Source organism: Sminthopsis crassicaudata, chromosome 3 (assembly GCF_048593235.1).
Source record: "Sminthopsis crassicaudata isolate SCR6 chromosome 3, ASM4859323v1, whole genome shotgun sequence".
Taxonomy (NCBI): domain Eukaryota; kingdom Metazoa; phylum Chordata; class Mammalia; order Dasyuromorphia; family Dasyuridae; genus Sminthopsis; species Sminthopsis crassicaudata.
In genome coordinates, this window is record NC_133619.1 from 9,991,509 (window position 1) to 10,009,559 (window position 18,051).

General features: G+C 58.2%; 1 protein-coding gene across 1 annotated transcript; it reads right to left on the bottom strand.

The window, feature by feature from the left end:
* Positions 1-16,416, bottom strand: SCLY (selenocysteine lyase). Its single transcript, XM_074298007.1, has 12 exons — positions 16,213-16,416; positions 14,449-14,561; positions 12,565-12,665; positions 11,901-12,087; positions 10,310-10,437; positions 8,838-9,002; positions 6,903-7,009; positions 4,616-4,652; positions 3,159-3,242; positions 2,717-2,816; positions 2,155-2,224; positions 1-1,445 (listed from the first exon to the last, which is right to left on the bottom strand). The coding sequence occupies exons 1-12, from the start codon at positions 16,308-16,310 to the stop codon at positions 1,286-1,288; spliced, it is 1,350 nt and encodes a 449-aa protein (XP_074154108.1). The 5' UTR covers positions 16,311-16,416; the 3' UTR covers positions 1-1,285.
* Between the last annotated feature and the right edge of the window lie 1,635 nt (positions 16,417-18,051).

The window sequence follows — 18,051 nt, forward strand, 5'->3', positions numbered from 1 at the left end:
TTAGCATAAAAAGACTTTATTAGCTGAAAACACGGTGGTTTTCCTCGGTAACGAGCACATTGGGCACAATTAAAATAGAGACAATCTGCTAAAAACCATTCCTATTTAGATCCCAGACACTGGACAAAATCTTTGGTGTCTAAGCCAGATGTTTCAGAGCCCACGGCCACAGCTGTCGTCAAGCCTGGGGGAGGGCTCCCAAGAGCCCCAGCTGGAGCAGGCCGGGTCGTCTCCACCGAAGAAAACCTTTGTTGCCATTGGCTATTAGTGGGGGACTCTGGGGCACACAGAAACAGCCTTTGGTACAATTGCTATTCCCCAAAACGCCAGGACAATAGCTGGCTGCCTGGAGTTTGTTCAGCTCCGAGGCTGCCGGAGCTTGGGGACGGTGACCCAGGGAGCTGTTGGGGTGACTTGCTTTCTGGTCAGAATGCCTCCGGAGGGGGGCGGACATCAGTGGACCCCAGAAGGGGAACAGCTACAGCATAGATTGAGAAGTATCTTTTCCTCGGATTTAAAAATCCCTTTTCTTTTTGAGCGAGATTTACAAAGCTTTAAGCATTCCGTTCCTAAAATTAAAGACTTTCCTATGAAAATGACATTTATAACCCTGAACATGGAAATAAAACGGATAATATCATATCCGGCCTCAAGGTGGACCTTACTAGGACTGAGCAGCTCTCATTAAACTTAAGTCTTGAGTTTTATTCCAAACTAAGATTTTATGGACTTGAAATTGTTAAAAAAAAAAAAATCTATTATCTGATTTTGCTGTGCAAATTCACTATGGGCCGGCCGGCCGCCAAAGCCCTGCTTCAGACGGGATGGCCGGTGAGGGACGCCAGCCGCCTCCTTCCTTCCTCTCCCTTTGCCTCCATCTCCACCCAATAGCTCCTGAGGGGGGCTTCCCGATCTGGGTTAGACCTCCCTCCTCCCTCCATAGAAAAGCCCTGGTTCTGCCATGGGATGCCCACCTACGGGGTCCCCTGCCTTCTTTCCTATGAGAAAAGGAGACCCCCAGCGCAGAGCCTTCCTGGACAACTCACAGATCGGTCCCAATTCCTACGCCATCCTATGTCGGATGCAAAATTAAAAATGTCTGATTATCCTAGATTTCTTCTTCTGGGTTAAATAAAGTATTTCCTAAAGTCTTCCACGTTAGCTATTCCAGGACTGGCCGTGGAGTTTCCTATGAGTCAGAGCAGCTTTCCTTCACTGAGGCGGGACCCCTGCCCTCATCTCATGGGGAGACGGGCCCCTCCCCCTGGCGGAGCTGCTCCATCTTCTATGAGTTCAGGCTCTTTTCAAGCTGAGAGACCGCCTGCTTCAGGTCCTCCACTGCCAGGTCCACCTCTTCCTTGGTGGTGGTCCGGCCCACGCTGAGGCGGAGGGCATTGCGGGCCACGTCAGGGGCGATGCCGCAATTCAGCAGGATGGGCGACGGGCTGGAAAGGAGAGCCAGGGCTGTGAGCCGTTTGCTGAGGAAGGACCCACCCGAGGGAGAAAGGAGTTTCTGCCCACTGGCCTCCGAGGCTGGATGCTCGTGGGACTCCTCAATCACTAACTGCACAGCCTTCCCAGGAGGTCCCTACCCCTAGTGGGGGCCAGCCAAATGAGGGGACCGGGCAGCCACTCTCAGCCCCGGCCTGAGAAGGAGCCGGACATTGCTACTGCCCCCGGGCTGAACGTGGCCCCGTCTACGGCCTCCCTCCAGAGCAGACGAGTAAGGGGCCCCGGCTGCCCGTCCTCTTCCCCTGGGGGGGGAATCATTTCACGTTGTGCTCATTCATCTGAAGCACAGAGAAATCCCAGCTAAATCTGGTGGCCCTTGTAGCCTCGGACTGGCTGGGCCAGGGGAGAGCCCCCTGAGTGCCTCCCTTAGGGACCTGGGGGGCAGAGGGACCTCCGAGAAAAGGCGCCTCCCAGCTGGGCCTTCTGGGGCTCCCACGGGCCATCCCCAAGGACGTAGCGCACAGGCCCAAATCTGCCCAAGTGTCAGTGCCAGGGGATTCTGGACCGCACAGAGGAAGCACAGGACCCCAGCGCCCTTTTCCAGGTCAGAAGCCATCCCAGCGCCCCTCCTTCCTCCCCCATGTTGCTTTGTCTCCCACCTTCTCCAAGTCAGAAAACTTCTCCTGAAAGAAGAATACTCACAGGTCGCCCTGGTGACAAGCAGCCCCCACGCTGGCCAGGAGCATCCTGCAGTGAGACAGCACCAGCCGGCCTGCGCACACACACAGACACAGACAGACGTGGCCAATTTGGGATTGGAAGGCCAACACAGAAAGGGAGCCTCTCTGCTATGGAATGAGCTCTTCTTCCACCCCAAAGCCCCCTCACCCTTTCCCTTCTCGTAAGGCAGCAGCCCCCACCTCCCCCCAGGATCTCCCGGGTCCCGGCCTGGGGCCTTGACCTCCAGGAAGTCCCAGGCTTTTCCAGGCACAGCTCATTTGAGAATCACAGGAGCGCAGCTTTGGGCTGGGTTCTGTCACAGCTGCTCTGGGGGCCGAGGGGGAGGAGGAGGATCCCTGTGTCTGGGAGTTCATTTAAACGTGCCCACAGCAGGGCAGTTCAGGGTCAGCAGGACCCCAAAGTCTTGATTTCAGCCATTTTGTTCCCACAGGTCCTGCTCCGTCCCCTACCAGCTGTTAGGGAATGGAAAGGGGGGTCCTGACTGAGCAATGAGGGCCGGGGCCGGAGTGGGGTGCCAGGTCACCTTGCAGCTGCGGGCCGCTGATGGAGAAGTTACAGGTGTTGGCGAGACGCTCAGAGCCTGGGAACAGACTGTTCAGGTGGATCCTCTTTTCAAACACAGCCTGGAAAGACAGGGAAGTTTGGGAAAGCTTCTCACCTGGACACTTCCCCCAGGAAGCTCGCCCCCTCCCAGCAGACATCCATGTGTCTGGGCAAAAGGGCAGATGGAGGGCCGAGTGGGCAGAAGCTCCCTGGCACTCGGGGCTGCCCGCCTGCTCCGGGGCCTGGGCCCGCTGAATGTCTCCCTCTTTGTTACTGTAACAGGTTCCTTCCTGACTTTCTCGGGCTGCATTTCACCCTTCAGCCCAACAGGCCTCCTCCTGGGCCCTGCTCCCCGCCCGGGCCGCCCCGCCAGCCGATCACAGCTGATGCTTCTCCTCCACGGCCCCAAGGCCAGGCCCTACCTGTAACCTGTCCTCCAGGTAATCCCGCATCTTCCTCATGTGGGTCTCATAAGTGTCGCAGTTCTTATTCACCAGCTCCGCCGCCTACAAACAGAAAGCATGGTCCCGGGGCTGCCCCCTGCTCGGGCAGCGCCCCATTCTGGAGCCGCGCATTATTTAATGGAGACACAATCTCTCTTTTAAAATCCAGCCGGAAGTCAGCTTTAAAGAGCAGGATAAATCACAAGATACTAAAGAAGAAATGACAATTAATAAAGAAAGGAGAGAAAGAAGAACAAGAAAGGAGGAAGAAAAGGGGAAAAGAAGAAGCAACCCTCCCTGTGGCTAATTAGTTCCCAATTACTTATCAGAACTTGCTTCAGCTTCAGCCAGATAAACCCCGGCCCCGTCGGCCCCCACACCCCAAACTCCACCACCGGGGTTTCTGACCCCAGTCCCCCGCTCTGAGCCCGGCCTCACGCTTCCCACTGTGCCAGGGGCCAAGGCTGCCCCAACTTGAATTTTCTGTCCCAGAAACACTCACTCAATGCCCAGGGGCCTGTGTGCAAAGTTAATTTTTAATCAGGCAGCGATCAAGGCAGAGAATTGAATAATAAGACATAAAATGGGTTTATTTATAAAAGGCAATTTCACATCTCACAAGTTTTCAAAGCAAGCAATGAACCCTTCCCAGCAAGGGGAACGCCGTGCCAAGTCGCCTTGTATCCAACAGGTGCTTAATAAATGGCCATACAATTTTGCCAGGCTACACGCTCCCTGTGTAAGACCCCCTGCTCTCCCGGGGTCTGCAGCACCCACACTCGGACCAACTAGAAGCTTCCCTTCTACAGACTGCAGGGGAAAAGGCCCCATGAATCCAGTCTGGAGGAGCCCGGGGAGGGCGAGCTCTGGGCTTCCCGTCAGGACCCCCAGCTGACCTAAGCTAATATTTGGCCAAAACTCTGATAGAAAACGATGCCCCAGAGCCATGGCCCTTGTCCCAAGCCAGCCAATGCCCCGGGGCTTCCGGAGTCCTGCGGCCGACTTCCGCTGAGCCTTGGCCATTTCCATTCTAATGGTCCCGAAGTCTACAGAAAAATGACATTCGCTCACACGGCGGCTCCGTTTGATGCAGCCTGAAACTTAAGGCCTGGACGCTTCCCGGGGGATCTTTCCGTATCTCTAGGCTATTCCTTTGGGGCAGCAGATGGGATCTTGGGACAGAATTATACAGACGTGAACATTTTGGACCAATCACCCAACGTGACCAACCAAACTGAGGTAAAAGTCAGCAGCAATTCAAGTCCACTCAGCAAATAGAGACGGACTCTCCTGGGCTCCAGGGACACCCCCGGGTCCCTGGGACCCTCCTCACTCCCACCTTGTGCGAAGGCGCTAAGGACCAGCTGGCAGTTGGGGGGTTTCTAGGCCCTTGCACCCTGGGGGAGACGTGAAGCACCAGAGCCCCTCCTCCTCACCTTGCCGAGCCCAGCAATCATGGGGGTGTTCTCGGTCCTAAAAGAAAGGAGATTTTCAAGATTAGATCCCCGGGAGAAAACAAAATGGCGCTCCCTGACCCGATGGCATGTGGTGGTAGGAGCCAGCTACCTTTAGGTGAATAAATTCATTTTATTCACAAGAGAAAAAGCTTCATATAATCACACAGGGCTTGCCCTCCAGCGAGCGTGCTGCCATGGGAGTCCCAGGCCCTTCTGTGCCGCACGGGGAGCCCCCCCCCCTCCTCTCTCCCGGGGGACCTGCCGCCAGACCGGGGGCCACCTGCCGGTTCACACTAGAACCTGACTCAGGAAGACGCCCGCACTTCAGTCCTTTCTCTCTAGTCCTAGAATGGTGGGAGCCGTTTCCCTGGTTCACGGGTCTCTGGGCAGCAAGAAACAGGTGGGGAGATGGTGGGGGGAGGGGGAGGGGGATGGATGTAAAATGAAAAAAAGATGGGCGGGGCAGGAATCTTTCAGTGTTTTTGTGGAACTTGGGGAGGAGGGGCAGGGAGGCAGGGGAGGGTACAGGTGAACAGGCAGGGCCCCGACCTGAGGGAGGGAAAGAAATGGGGCCTGGGTCAAATCTGGGAAACCAAAAGTTCTTTTATTTTAATAAAATTTGAAAAATGAGCAGCCATTTATGTTCCCATCCTCCCACCTTCCCCAGCTCTCACTGAAAAAAGAAAACCCTTTTAAAACAAGTCTCCATTGTCAAGAAAAACCAGTTCCCTCCTTGGCCAGGTCCAGTCTGGCAGGAGGAGGGCAGCGGGCTCTGCCCCACCCCGGCTCCTCAGGCTCCTGTCCGGGAGTGCTCACTGAGCCGCCCTTCCTGAGAGCCCCAACGGGCCCTGCCCCTGCCCCCACATGGAAATTTGGGGGCAACACTCAAAATCCCCGGCCACCTGAAAGGCCAAGAAGGACCCCCAGTGGGTGTGGGCCTGATGTGCCAGGAGCCCGGTGACAGCAGAAGGCTCCAGCCCCCCCCCTCAGGGCCCATGGCAAGGCCACAGAAAGCAGGGCAGCCCCAGCCCGCAGACCTGCCCAGACCACCGGAGGGTGGGGGAGCCCAACCCAAGGCAGGCCGGGGGAAGGGAGGGTCGGCCAGAGTCTGATTCTTCCTCCCCTGGTGCCGGGAGACTTAACCGGAGGGACCGGGACACTGACCGACCTCTCGGGTGGAACGTGGGGGTCCGCTAACACTAGGACTTGTGTGAGTCTCTCCGTTTGGGCAGCAACAAGCGCAAGGCTGCGGGGGGAGCACCCCCAAGTGGGCACCAAGGGCCCGCTGGCCCCTCCCATGAGCACTCGGGCTCTCGGCTCCCCGGCCATTCCCAGGCCTGTCACAGGCCTCTCAGGAGCCCAGGAAGATGCTCTAGGTCCCCCCCCCCCCCCCGCCCATGTCCGCAGATGCCCACAACATTCTTCTCAGAACCCAAGCAAAAAGCCAGTGTGGCCGCTTCCATTCCCCAGGCCTCCTGCTGGGTCTGGTCTCTCGCTTCTTTTTCCAGAACCAGGGCTTGGGCACCCACCATCCCCCAGGAGCTGCTCGGTGGGCCAGGAAGGAGCTAACCTACAAGGGCAGTCAGTGTGGAACCAGTGAGAGAGCCAGGGCACCGAGGGCTCGGGGCCTTCACGGGCTTCTGCTCCCTTCCCCCAGGGCTCTCCTCAGGGCACTGGCATTTATTCCAGAAACACTCAAAGTGCCAACAATTACCCGCCACAAGCAATCCTCAGAACTGGGACGGAAGCTCCTCGACCACCCAATGACACGCAGAAAGAAGCTAATATAATCTGACCCAACGGCGCCTACTTCAGACCCAACAGCGCCCACCTCGGACCAGCAGTGCCCACGGCCAAGCCACCTTCCGAGGCCCCGGGTCTTGGAAAGGTGAGGTGGAAAGGTCCGAGGGGGAGCAGGGAGGGAGTGACTAATTCTAACCAAGAGCGTCAGCGGACCAGAAACGGCGGGAAGAACCCCGGCAGCGGCAGCGCGGGGACCGGGCCACAGCAGGGCGGGGCTTGGCCATTTTGCATCTCAGGATACAAACCGTGCCAGGTGGAGATGGGTCGTCCTCCTTGGTGCTGGTTCATATTGGGCCGCGCTCGTAAGAGTGAGGAAGGCAGCCCTGATTCACTCCTGCAGAGCCTTGCCCCCACAGCATCACCTCGGGTCTCGGGCACCGTTTCCCCAGGGAAGCAGAAACGGCAAACCAAGACGGTTAGAGGACCCTCGCCCCCGAGGCCGCCGCCCCGCGTCCCGCCTCACCCTGGTCGGAAGTTCCCCTCCTGGCCGCCTCCAAACAGCATGGGGTGCAGCGGGGTGACGACGCCCAGGCCGCGCACGTAGAGCGCTCCGATCCGGGGCCCGTAGAACTGGGAGGAAAAGGCAGAACCGAGTCACAGAGGCGCCCGCGCTCCCACGTCCCCCCAGGACACCTCAGCCCAGAGATCGGGCAGAGGGCATGGCCCAGGGCGGCCACACTGGCTCCATCTCACCCCTGATGTCCCCTCTCCCCAAAGCGGAGCCGTCACTCACTCCCCGCCAGCTTACTTCTTCAAAAGGTAGAAGCTTCAATGGTGGGAAATAATCTTGGGGGTTTGAATCTCCCTCAAGTGGAAACCCTGGTCGCTAGGGTGGGAATGATGGGATGGGAGAACACTGAGAGAAGAGGGGAAAGCTGGGGGTGGTCCGATCCCGACCCCTGCATCACAGCAGGGCCCGTGCCAAGGGTTCAGATGCCCCTGGAGACGGGGAATCCCCCTGACCCAAATCCCAGCGGGAGGGCAGCCCCCAGAAGACAGGAGAACTGCAAAGGACTCCATTCTGAAGACACAAAGGGAACCCATTCACAGGCACAAAAGGGGCAGCGATTGTGCTTCTCTCCCTCTGCCACAGACAATGATCTTTGGGTCAGAAAGGGGAGAACCCACATGGCCAGTGAGCTCTTGGTGCTTCCCTGGACGGATCCGAGTCACCGCGCCTGGCTGACCCCCATCCTGGGTGCTCGGAGCGGGCAGAAGCGGCTGGGAAGCCCCTCGTGTGGTCTGGGGAAGCTCGGGGACAATGGGAGGGGGCCGAAGAGGCGGGGTTAGGGCGAGGGGGCCCCCAGATAGAAGGGACGGTCCGCAGGGCCCAGGCAGGGGACGGGGAGGACTTTTACGCAGTTAGGAGACCTGGTGCTCAGGAGGTGTCACATGCACAGAGTTCAGCCATATTTCACCAAAGCACTCAACAAGGTCATGGACACGTGGAGGGAACAGAGGGGGGCAGGGTCTGACAGCATTAGGTGCAGCCATAGCTTGAAGCTCTCAGGGGAAGGGGGGAACCCAGGAATCTGCAGCCGGAGCTGGGGGTATCTAGATGCAAGTACAGAGGACAGTGTAAGGGATCCAGGATTGGTCTCGGAACCAGGAAGGTTCCCAAGTTCTCCCTCTGTGAAATGGGCCCGTTAGCCCCGCAGGCTCCACCTCACAGGGAGGCGGGGAGGTTCAAGAAGGAAGGACTCTCGGTATCCTGCCCATCGCTTCCTTGGCTTGCCTTTCACCCCGATCCAAAGGAGAGCTTTTGGAAGGCTTAGATCCCCGAGAATCCAAGGCTAGCCCTTGGAAAGTGCTCGCCCCCCAATGGGAATGTTTTACATTCGTGTCTTTGCACCACTACCACAGGCCCTTCCACGTCCCTTGCTGAGTGGGGAGGCAACAATGCTATCCCCTGCCCTCCAGAGTCCTAACTGTGGGACCATCCAGAACTGCCGGGAGACTCTGATGGACACAAGGCGCCTCACAAACTTGCGGGGCTCCAGCAAGGGCACTTGCTCCATATTCTCACTCTCCCGTCCCATCTCGGGGCCTGACTCTTTTGAGTCTCCCCCAAGCCCAGGACGGGGCCTGTATCCTGGGGCCACCAGGCAGGGGAAGGCCCAGATTCTCTCCGTTCTGGGGGGACCCTCGGGCTCTCCTACTGAGAATTGGCTCCGGCTCTGATTGGCTGAACAGCCAACCGTGATCCGAGAGGAAGGAGCGAACTGAACCTCAGCGTGGATCCCCTTCCCACTTTCCACATAAAAGGTGACAAAGAACAGGGTTCTCCACACAATGACTTTGCAGTCGGCGGGCAGAGAACTGTTTTGTTTCTCCAGAATTTATTGAGAAGTGAGCATGTGAGGACGTGGCAAAGGGAGCGGCGCGGAGCCCTCCTTACCTTGTGGCCCACAATGGTTAGATAATCCACCCCCAAGTCCTGCACGTCCACGCGCCTCTTCCCCAAAGCCTGGGCCGCGTCCGTGTGCACGAGAACGGCTGGCAGCCCGGAGGCCGCCCGAGTCTGGTTCAGGGCTTTGATCCGGCGGCTGATTTCAGAGATGGGCTAGAACGGGAAACGAAGGAAGCTTGGACCTCACGTGGCTCTGGTCCCGAAAGGGTGCGTGAAAGCAACCAGAAGCAGACACTGGAACCAGTGGGCACCCGTCACTGGGCAAAAACCACAGGGAAAACCAGGAGATGGACCGGCAGAAATTAGGTGCAGGCCGCCATCTCACACCACACATGGACACATGAGCCGAATGACCACATCATAAACAAATTAGGGCCCTACATGAGTCCTGAAGAAACATATAATTTTAAAAATAAAAAATAAAACGTACTAAAGCGAAAAGAAAATAAAATAAACAAATTAGAGAAGAAGAAATTAATGCTTGGACTATTTTGGGGGAAGAGTTTCACAACCAGACAAGTGAAAGAGAGTACCTTGGAATAAGGCACTGAGGAAAAAAAGTCTTTTCAGTCAATTTCTCCGATAAAGGTAGTTCTAAGATTAGGGCAGCAAGGTGGCCCAGTGGATAGAGCGCCGGGCCCCAAGTCAGGAAGAACTGAGTTCAAATGTGACCCCAAACTCTGTGACCTTAAACTTAACCTGTTTGTCTCAGTTTCCTCTTCTTAAAATGGGGATCAGGATCGTTGTGAGGAACAAGTGAGATTCTAACTGTAAAGCACTTGGCGCAGTGCCTGGCACACGGTAAATACTTAATAAACATTAGTTATCATTGTTATAGAAGAAACCTAAATTTACAAGAGCCAATAAGAGCCGTTACCCAATAGAGAAATGGCCAAAGGCCTATATCGAAAATTAGAGACATCCTTACTAAAGCAACTCAGAAGCTCCACTTCATACCATCGGAGCGATAAAATTGACTAAAAAAAGGAAAATGGCCAAAGTAGCAGAGTCCGGCGCATGAATGTGCTCCTGGGGGAGCTGGGAAAGGCTCCATTCAGTCAGTCAGTCAGGACCTACTGTGCGCCCGGCACCATGAAGCTATTTGGAACTATACCCAAAGTGTGATGAAACCTCACACCCTTGCAGCTGGAGACCCCAGTTCTAGCTTTGTTCCCCAAAAGATCCAAGAAGAGGAGGGCCGTTGGACACAAAAATGCCACACACATGGTGGCGCTGGCAAAGGCCTGGAAACGGGGGGCTGCCACCCCCTGCGGAATGGCTGAAGGAAAACGCGCTCTCTCCAAGAGCTGAGGAGGGCCCGGGTGCCCCAGGAGCTTCCTAAAACCGAAGCGAGCAGAACCAAGAGAAAAGCTCATTGCAAAGACACAGAGCCTGGAAGGGATCGGCCCGGGGACACCTCCTGCAGAGCAGTCCCGCCCTCACGAACCCTTCCTGCTTACCATGATAACTCCGGTCTCATTGTTGGCCAGCATGACGGTCACCAGACAGGTGGTGGGTCGGACAGCCGCAAGGACATCGTCGGCTTCTGCCCGGCCGCTCAGCTTAGACACGGGGACAAAGGAGACATCTGCAGTGAGGGACACGAGGGCCCAGGTGAGCGGCCTGACCCTGTCTCGGGCCACATGTGCTACTTCCCTGCCCTTGCCCATGGCCCACCACATGCAGTGTGAGCTCGTCTGTGTCCAGCCGGGCCCAGCCATGGCCACGGGACCGGCTCTCCAGCCTCCTGCTGCTTGACTGGCCTCATGCCACACGAGGGTTCCGATGCTCTGTCCTTTGCAACCGGGCCTTGACTGCCCTGCCCCCCACCTCCTGCCTCTTCTTTCCTGGATTTCCCACACTGAAAGCTGACTTCCCCTCCCAGTACCGAGGGGGGCCCTGACGTCTCCGGGCACCGAGCATGTAATTAGTTTCTAAAGCAGCTGACCCTACTCTTTCGTATTGTGGGGTCTTTGCTTCCTCAGTTTCCTCACTTGTAATGAGGGGGGTTAGACCCAGTGGTCTTCAACATCAGCTCAAAAAAAAAAAGGCCATGTAAGCACCCACTATGTGCCAGGGCATGGTCTCCCATGAGAGCGGAGGCTTCTTGTGTAAACTCCAAACGCCCCCCGCACCCATCACGGTGCTCCAAACACATTCATTAAGTGTTTAGTGGATGAATGAATGAATGAACGAACGAATGAAGCGTCTCACAAGGACCTCAAGTTTCATTCCGTGAAGGCCCAATGGAAGGTGCCAAATGCTGCCCAGGAGGGGCATGTTTGCTCGGCGTTGGATCAATTCGAGATCCCCAAACTCTGGAAAAGGGAATCAGGATTTAACAAAAACTGGACAGTGGAATGGCCCAAAGGGGCTTGGACTTCACGCTTGAGGAGCAAAAAAAAAAATCTCATATTTGTAAGTTGTGAAGGATCAAATGCACGTGGGATTCCACCCAGCACGGTTTTGAGGAGCTGAGAAAGCTTTATCTGGTCAACGAGTGGAATTATGGGAAACAAAAGTAGATCCAAATATATTGAAATAATTTTCATAGACCAGAAAGCAAGGCACCCATAACATAAAGGAAAGGGGGAAAGAGTCTCGCTAACTATTTCTGGTTGGTCCGGGGCAGACTTCCATCACTACTTGGGCCGGCTCTCCCTCCCTCCAAAGATCCATAGGAAAGCCTTCCTTAAGTGTCTGCTAGGACGGAGCACGGGGCTGGGCCCTGGGGGCTCCAAGGCTCCCTCCAGAAGCTGGTGTAGCCAAAGAGATGCCATGGACACCAGCAGATCAGAACCAAGTCAATGCAAAGCAAATCTGGGGGAAGGGGAGGAAAACTGGGACGAGCCTGCAGAAGGAAATGAGGGGTCATGGGGGATGTGGAAGGAGGAGGAGCCTGTTCAAAGCCATGGAGAGAGAGCCAGAGAGTGGGTGGCCAGGAGGGTGTTTGAAGAGTATTGGAAGGGGGGGGGGGCTGCGCAACACCAAGGGGGAGTGACCTTGGGAGAGGAGGGGTCCCTTTGAGTGGGGGTCTCAGCTTGCACTCACCGGCCACTCCCTCTCTCACCAGCTGCTCCAGGGGCAGGCGGATCGAGTCGTGCTCCACCGTACACGTGATGAAGTGGGGCTTGGCCCTGCCAACCAGTCCGGCCTGCTGCTCGGCCAGCCAGGCCCCTTTGGATCGCTGGCTTTCTTGGAACAGCTTCATGGTGGAGTGGATCACCAAGTTGTTTGACTGTTGGAAGCCGGGGACAAGAGGACAAATCACAGAGGTTAGTTTGCTGCTTAAAACCCTTTGGGACCCTGGCCTTAGACCTTGAAGGGGCCCTGGAGGTCCCCCAGTGCCATTTGACAGGGGAGGAAACTGAGGCCCGAGGCCCGCCTTCCCTCCTCAGACTCGGCTCTCCTGCCGAGCAGCTCTGTTAACTGAGCGCTCTCCTACCCCTCATTTCCGGGGTCTCAAAGAGCCTCTTTTGCCTCAAACCTCCCGCTGTCCCGTAAAGCCCAGGCCTCCCACGTTGAGGGGGGGGTTTGTGATTTAAGCCCTGATGAGAGTGGAAGCTCCATGAGGCTGGGAACATTCTCATCGATAGTTGCCTCAGCACTGGGCAGGGGGCTTACACTAGGTGCTTAATAAATGGCTGCCAAATTAAGCGCCTGATCTAACAACACTTCTCTCTCAGGAGAGGGAGGCTGTGTTTAAAGCCCTTACCTCTGTTCCCCCTGAAGTGAAGATGATATCCTGAGATTTTCCACCAACCATCTTTGCCAAGTTTTCTCGGGCTACGTTGATCATATCCTTGGCTTTTCTGCCTTCAAAAAAAAAAAAAAAAATTGATCACAATTGCTGTAAGACGCCAGATCAACTGTGCTTAAAGGCCTCCTTGGAGGCAGAACCAGTGGACCCCGCCTCAGGGTCAGTTAGCAGCCCACCCTGACCTGGGCACCTTCTCGCCACGAGGAGGTGTCCAGAGGCCCGGGGCTGGACCTCCCTCAGTGATGTAGGTGTAAAGCCAAGGAGGGCAAGTGGTTCTGGGCCCATGTCCGGCCAGGGGCCACCAGGCTCCTCTGGTCCGTGTGTGCAGAATTAGACAAGGTTCCATGTAGCCAAGAGCGAGCGGAGGCCGGAGTGCCACAGTCCCCTCAGGCGGGCCCCCCTGCCTGGCAGTGGTGGTGCTCTAGTGGCCGCCCTCACACATGCACCCACGGATGGGCTCTCTTGTCCTGGGGCCATCCCCCTCTGAGTGACTCCAGAATCCCCAATGCTCCGCATCAAGTCTGGCCCAGGAGTAGAGCTGGCTTTGGGGCCTTCCCAGCTGCTGCCGGTGTAGACCTCCAAGGCCTTTTCCAAAGGGAAGAGCAGCCAGCACCCCCTGCTGCAGCTTGGTGAGGACATTCCACGAGTAAACAGGGCGAAGTCACGGACCCCCAGTGACCATCACAGGAAGGGGAAGGCAGTTGTGTGGCGGGAAGTCCATCTTCATGCTGCTGCAGGCGGTTCCGGGGTAGGGCGGGACGCCAGTCTCCAGGACACCAGCAGGGAGGCCCTGTATTTAGTCTCTCGGCCTGGGCCTGCCTCCCGCCCAGGCAGCAGGATCAGAGGACCTGACCTGTGTACGGCACTTTGACCTTCGGAGGCCACAAACACTCGTTCTCGATTCTGTTTAAAGAACGAGCCCCATGCAGCTGAGGAGTTGTCGGGCTCCAGGACCGGCTCCACCAGTCACCCTGGGCACGCCCACTGACCATTCGAGCCTCAGTTTCCCAGTGGGTAAGACAGAGAGAACCACACTTCCCAGGGCTTTCCCCATGGGGAAACAGGAGCAATGGTTGGCAGGTAGTCCTCATTTGAGATCCCCAAGGGAAGCCCCTTTCCCCGGGGATCCAGTTGCCCTGGTTGGAAATCTGGTCAAACGCAGTTCAGTGCAGGGTGAGCTCCAGCCGGTGAGAGGGCGGGGGCAAGGTCCAGGACGCCCGCTGGGGAAGGCTGCCAGATGGACTAGGGACATTAATGAATGACCAGCAGCGGGACCCGGAGCCAGGGAGACTGGGGGTCCCTGAAAATTCGGGGTGTTAAAACAATCTCTTCCTTTAAGCTTCTATAAGGACCAGATTCACTCTAAGACTGAAATTCAGCACATAAGCCGAGAGGGGACGGCTAACCACGTGATGCCCGCAGAAACCAGAGCTCCATGACTCCGCTGTGCCGGGCAGTGATCCGACTCACAGGCCGGCTTCAAACCTGCCTCCAGCCCTCCTAGCCACTTCTCGGGCAGAAAAGGCGCTGGCCCAGAGACCCTGAGCTCCCTTCTCGTGGCACTTCGAGGTTCTGGGATCCTACGCTTTCCCCTGGGACAGAGGCCAAAAAGGAGAGGGGACAGCGGTGGTTTGAGGATGGCCAGGGGTGAGATCAGCCCCCGCGGAGGAAGTCCCCAGTGGGGACATCATGTAAACAGGGACTGTAGGAGACAGGGAGTGTGCAAAGGACCGGAGGCTCCAAGCCGCCTGGGACAAGGCCGGGCCGACCACAGGCCGCCTGCTGCACTCATCAGCCACGAAGAGGCCAGGCGCCCCCCTCTCCGGTTCTGTCCCTCACCTGCCAGGTAGGGGCTGCTGGGATTCCCCCAGGCTTCCTGCATGGCCTCCGTCACCACCTGGATGACCTCCGGCTCCAGAGGCGTGGTGGCATTGCAATCCATGTAAATCTTCCTGGAAAACAACAAGACCCAGTTCAGGAGGAGAAACCCATGTTTGTCCGTCTATCATGAAGGACGGGCAGTTTCAGGGCAAAGAGAAGAGCATTTAATGGTTCCAGGGCGATCACTGGACAAAGCTCCCACGTGACCCTCCCAAATTAAAGTTGTTTGCCTCCTTCTAGAAGAGGACCAAGGCAAGGGGCAGTGACAGTGACTTGCATGTGAAAGGGACTTAAGGGGGGGCTGGGCGGGTCACCACTCTCTCCTCCAGGGCACTGGGACCAGATAGGGATCAGCAGGCCTGGAGACCTGGGCCTGGTCAAGTTAAGGTCTTTAACAAGTCTCAGTTTGATGGGACTCAGTGATTCAGGCTAGATAAGAAATGGGCCAAGGTAGGGCCTCCTTTCCCTAGTCCTAAAAAAAATCCAGCCGGGAGGGGAGAGCCAGGCAGGAAGCAGCTTTCAGTCACTCCCTCAGAGCGGCAGAATCCAGAGGAAGACTGAGGGAGGGCGGGGGAGGGGGGCAAAGAGAGGAGGGTGGGGGAGGAGGAAGGAGGGAGAGGCCCCGGCCCTTGGGGACCCCATGCTTGCTGACTGGAGTTGCTGCTTTCTTGCCTCAGGGCCGTTTGCACACCCGCAGGGAACTCCCGAAGGGGGGGGAGTTTGCACACCCGCAGGGAGTGTTTGCCCCCGGCCACGTACTGACCATGGTCCTGGACCAGGCCCCGCTCTCGGCTCGGAGGACGCGGAAGCTGGAGAGGAGACGGTTTTAAGGGTCTCCCAGGACCGGGCCGGAGGTGGGGCCTGAACTTCTCCGGACCCTCGGGCCCGTCTCAGATCCACAGAGCAGCCCGGGCCGGGCGGGGGTCCCAACAGAGGCGAGAATGGGCGCAGACAAGGCCCGCCCGCATCCCCGGGAGGGAAGCTCCCTTCTCTGCGGAGGAGAGGGGCCCGGAAGGCCGAGGGCTCGGGCCGAAGGGCGCCCCCCACCCAGCCCCGCGGACGCCCCTGCATCTGGGCCCAGCTCTGGGCAGGATCGGCGCCCCTTCCCCCCTCTCCTCAGGCTGTGGGGCCGTGCCGGCCTCCCCCTGTCCCGGGGATGGAGCCGGGCCCGCGGCTGGGACCGGAGGGGGTCGGGGCGCACCATCCAGACGGGGCCGAACACGTGCTCCGCCGCCCGGCCCGCCCCGGGACAAGCTGGTCCTGAGGGGCCGCGGGCGCGGCTCCCCCGGAACCCAACTCCTCGGGGCGGGGCTGCACCGGGGCCCCCAGAGGCTGCAATCGGAAGGATCGGGGATGCCGGCACAGCCCGTGCTCCCGGGGAGGGAGAGGCGCCGGACAGCCGGACGCGGCCCAGACCCCCCGTCCCGGCATCTCTGGGCAGGTTCTCGGATCTGGGTCTGCTGGGGGGCCTCCGGCCACCGGGACCCCGCGAGGAGGAGTCCGGCGTTCTCCCCCCCCCCCCCCCCGTCCCGGTCCGGCCTAGCGGAGCTCCCCCGGCACCCCCGCTGAGCACACCTCCCCAACCCCCACCGAGGCCGGTCACCCCCCCCACCCCGTCCTATCGATCTCCTCCCTCTGGCCCCGTCCCGCGGCTCCCCCCGGCTTCGAGCTCAGGGTTCCCGCCTCGGCCTTTGGGCCTCAGTTTCCCCGGCTGCCCGTCACCTTTCTCGGGGATAGGTCTCTCCGCCGCCGTTCTCCCCGGTGACAGGCAGGGTCCCCGAGCCTGACCGCACCGCGGGGAGCGCCGCCGCCCCCTCCATGCTGGAGCCCACTGGGGCTGAGGCGGGCACGGGCGCGCGCCTCGGGGGAGCCCCTCTACGCGCACACGGCCGACCTCGCCGAGCCTGGGCTGACAGTTGGAGAGGAGGGGCCGCCGATTGGCAGAGGGCCACCCTTGCAACCAATCACCACCCGGCTTCCCTACCCTTCCCCCCACCCTCCTTTCTCAGGGCCCACCCCCCTGGCAGCCCAGAGAAGGAGGACGGGTATCGATGGGAGAGATGATTGGCGGATAGTAACCCTTCCAGCCAATCACAGTTCTTCCATCGACTTTTCTCCCCGCCTCCCCTCCAGACCTGTCTGGATAGACGTACAAAGCCACGGTCAAAGCCTGGATTGGTCGGTGACCACCATTCTAGCCAATCACTGCCGCGCCCTTCTTGCCTCGAGACTGTTAGATTCAGACTAGCGAGGGAGGAGAAAGAACTGTGAAAATTCTCGATCCGAGATATGATTGGCTAGTCTTGCCACTACATCAGCCAATCGTCACGAGGCTCTTCATATTTCCCTCCCCCCCTCGCGGAGGCAGAGAGGGGAACCAAAGGGACAGCGCGATGATTGGTCAGCGTGGAGAGCTCGGCCAATCAGAGCTCGTACCGAGGATTCGCACGCCTGCCTGTCTACACTCATTCTAAAAAACCCTGGAAATTGACCGGAGTCCGGGGCTCAGCATCCCCGCGCTGCGGCCGTGGCGTGGGGAGCGCTTCGTGGGCAGCAGGACTGGGCGTCCCGAGCTGGAGCCGCCGGCCGGCTCGCACTCAGCACGCCCGCGGCCGAATCCGCTCTTTCCCTTCCGATCCCTCTGCTGGGCGTCACCATTCTCCCGCCCCGGGTCCTCGCCCTGCAGGGGCTCGCGCCGCTCCTCTCTCGCCCCGCCCCTGACTCTCCGCTCGAGACTTGTCCGTCCGAAGCCCTTTGCGGACTCTTCCGGTCAGGAGAGCGGACAGAACAGAAGTCTTGTGGAGACGGACTCATGGGAGCGACTAACCCGGGCTATTGGGAAAGTGAGGTCCCGCCCGCACCGAGCTTCAGCAGCCGGAGATCTCCCGGTTTAAGGTTTCTATAGACATCCTCCCCCTGCCTGCGGACAGGCTCCTCCTGACGGCGGCTCCAGTGCTCGGGGCTCGGTCAGGGAGCCGAATGAGATGGGGCTCCTGCTGGTCGGGAGGGATGAGGGAGGCAGGTTCGCGGTCAGGGACCCAAATGCAGAGGTTTGGCTCCCCTAAACCCCTCGGAGTTCGGCGCGTGGGGGGGGGGGGTTGGGGAGCCCCCTCTGGCGGCGCAGACCCGACCGGCTGGACTGATGAAAAGATTACTATGGCTTTGGGAGGCCGGACTTTGCATGAATAGAATGGCTGAATCCTCAGTGGAGGAGTCCCGACTGAGAGAGAAAGTAGTGGAGGAGTCCCGCTGTGGGTAGAGAGATAAAGTCTCTAATAGAGAGATAAAGTCTCTAATAGAGAGATAAAGTCTCTAGTAGAGAGATAAAGTCTCTAGTGGAGAGATAAAGTCTCTAGTGGAGAGATAAAGTCTCCAGTGGAGAAATAAAGTCTCTAGAAGAGATAAAGTCTCCCTTGGAGAGATAAAGTCTCTAGAAGAGATAAAGTCTCTGGGGAACTGGCCAGACAAAGAGTGGGTGACGCTGGCAGTCCTCCTAATAAAAGTCCTCCTTGATTCTTTGACTCCTGCCACTGTAAAGACCCCGTGGGAGTAGGAACAGCT

Coding starts and splice junctions, on each gene's coding strand:
- SCLY (XM_074298007.1), bottom strand. CDS start 16,310: ATGGAGGGGGCGGCGGCGCTCCCCGCGGTGCGGTCAGGCTCGGGGACC. Junction 4,653..6,902: donor GAGGGGAACTTCCGACCAGG/GTGAGGCGGGAC, acceptor CCTTTCTTTTAG/GACCGAGAACACCCCCATGA. Junction 2,225..2,716: donor CAGCGGCCCGCAGCTGCAAG/GTGACCTGGCAC, acceptor GTGTGTGCGCAG/GCCGGCTGGTGCTGTCTCAC.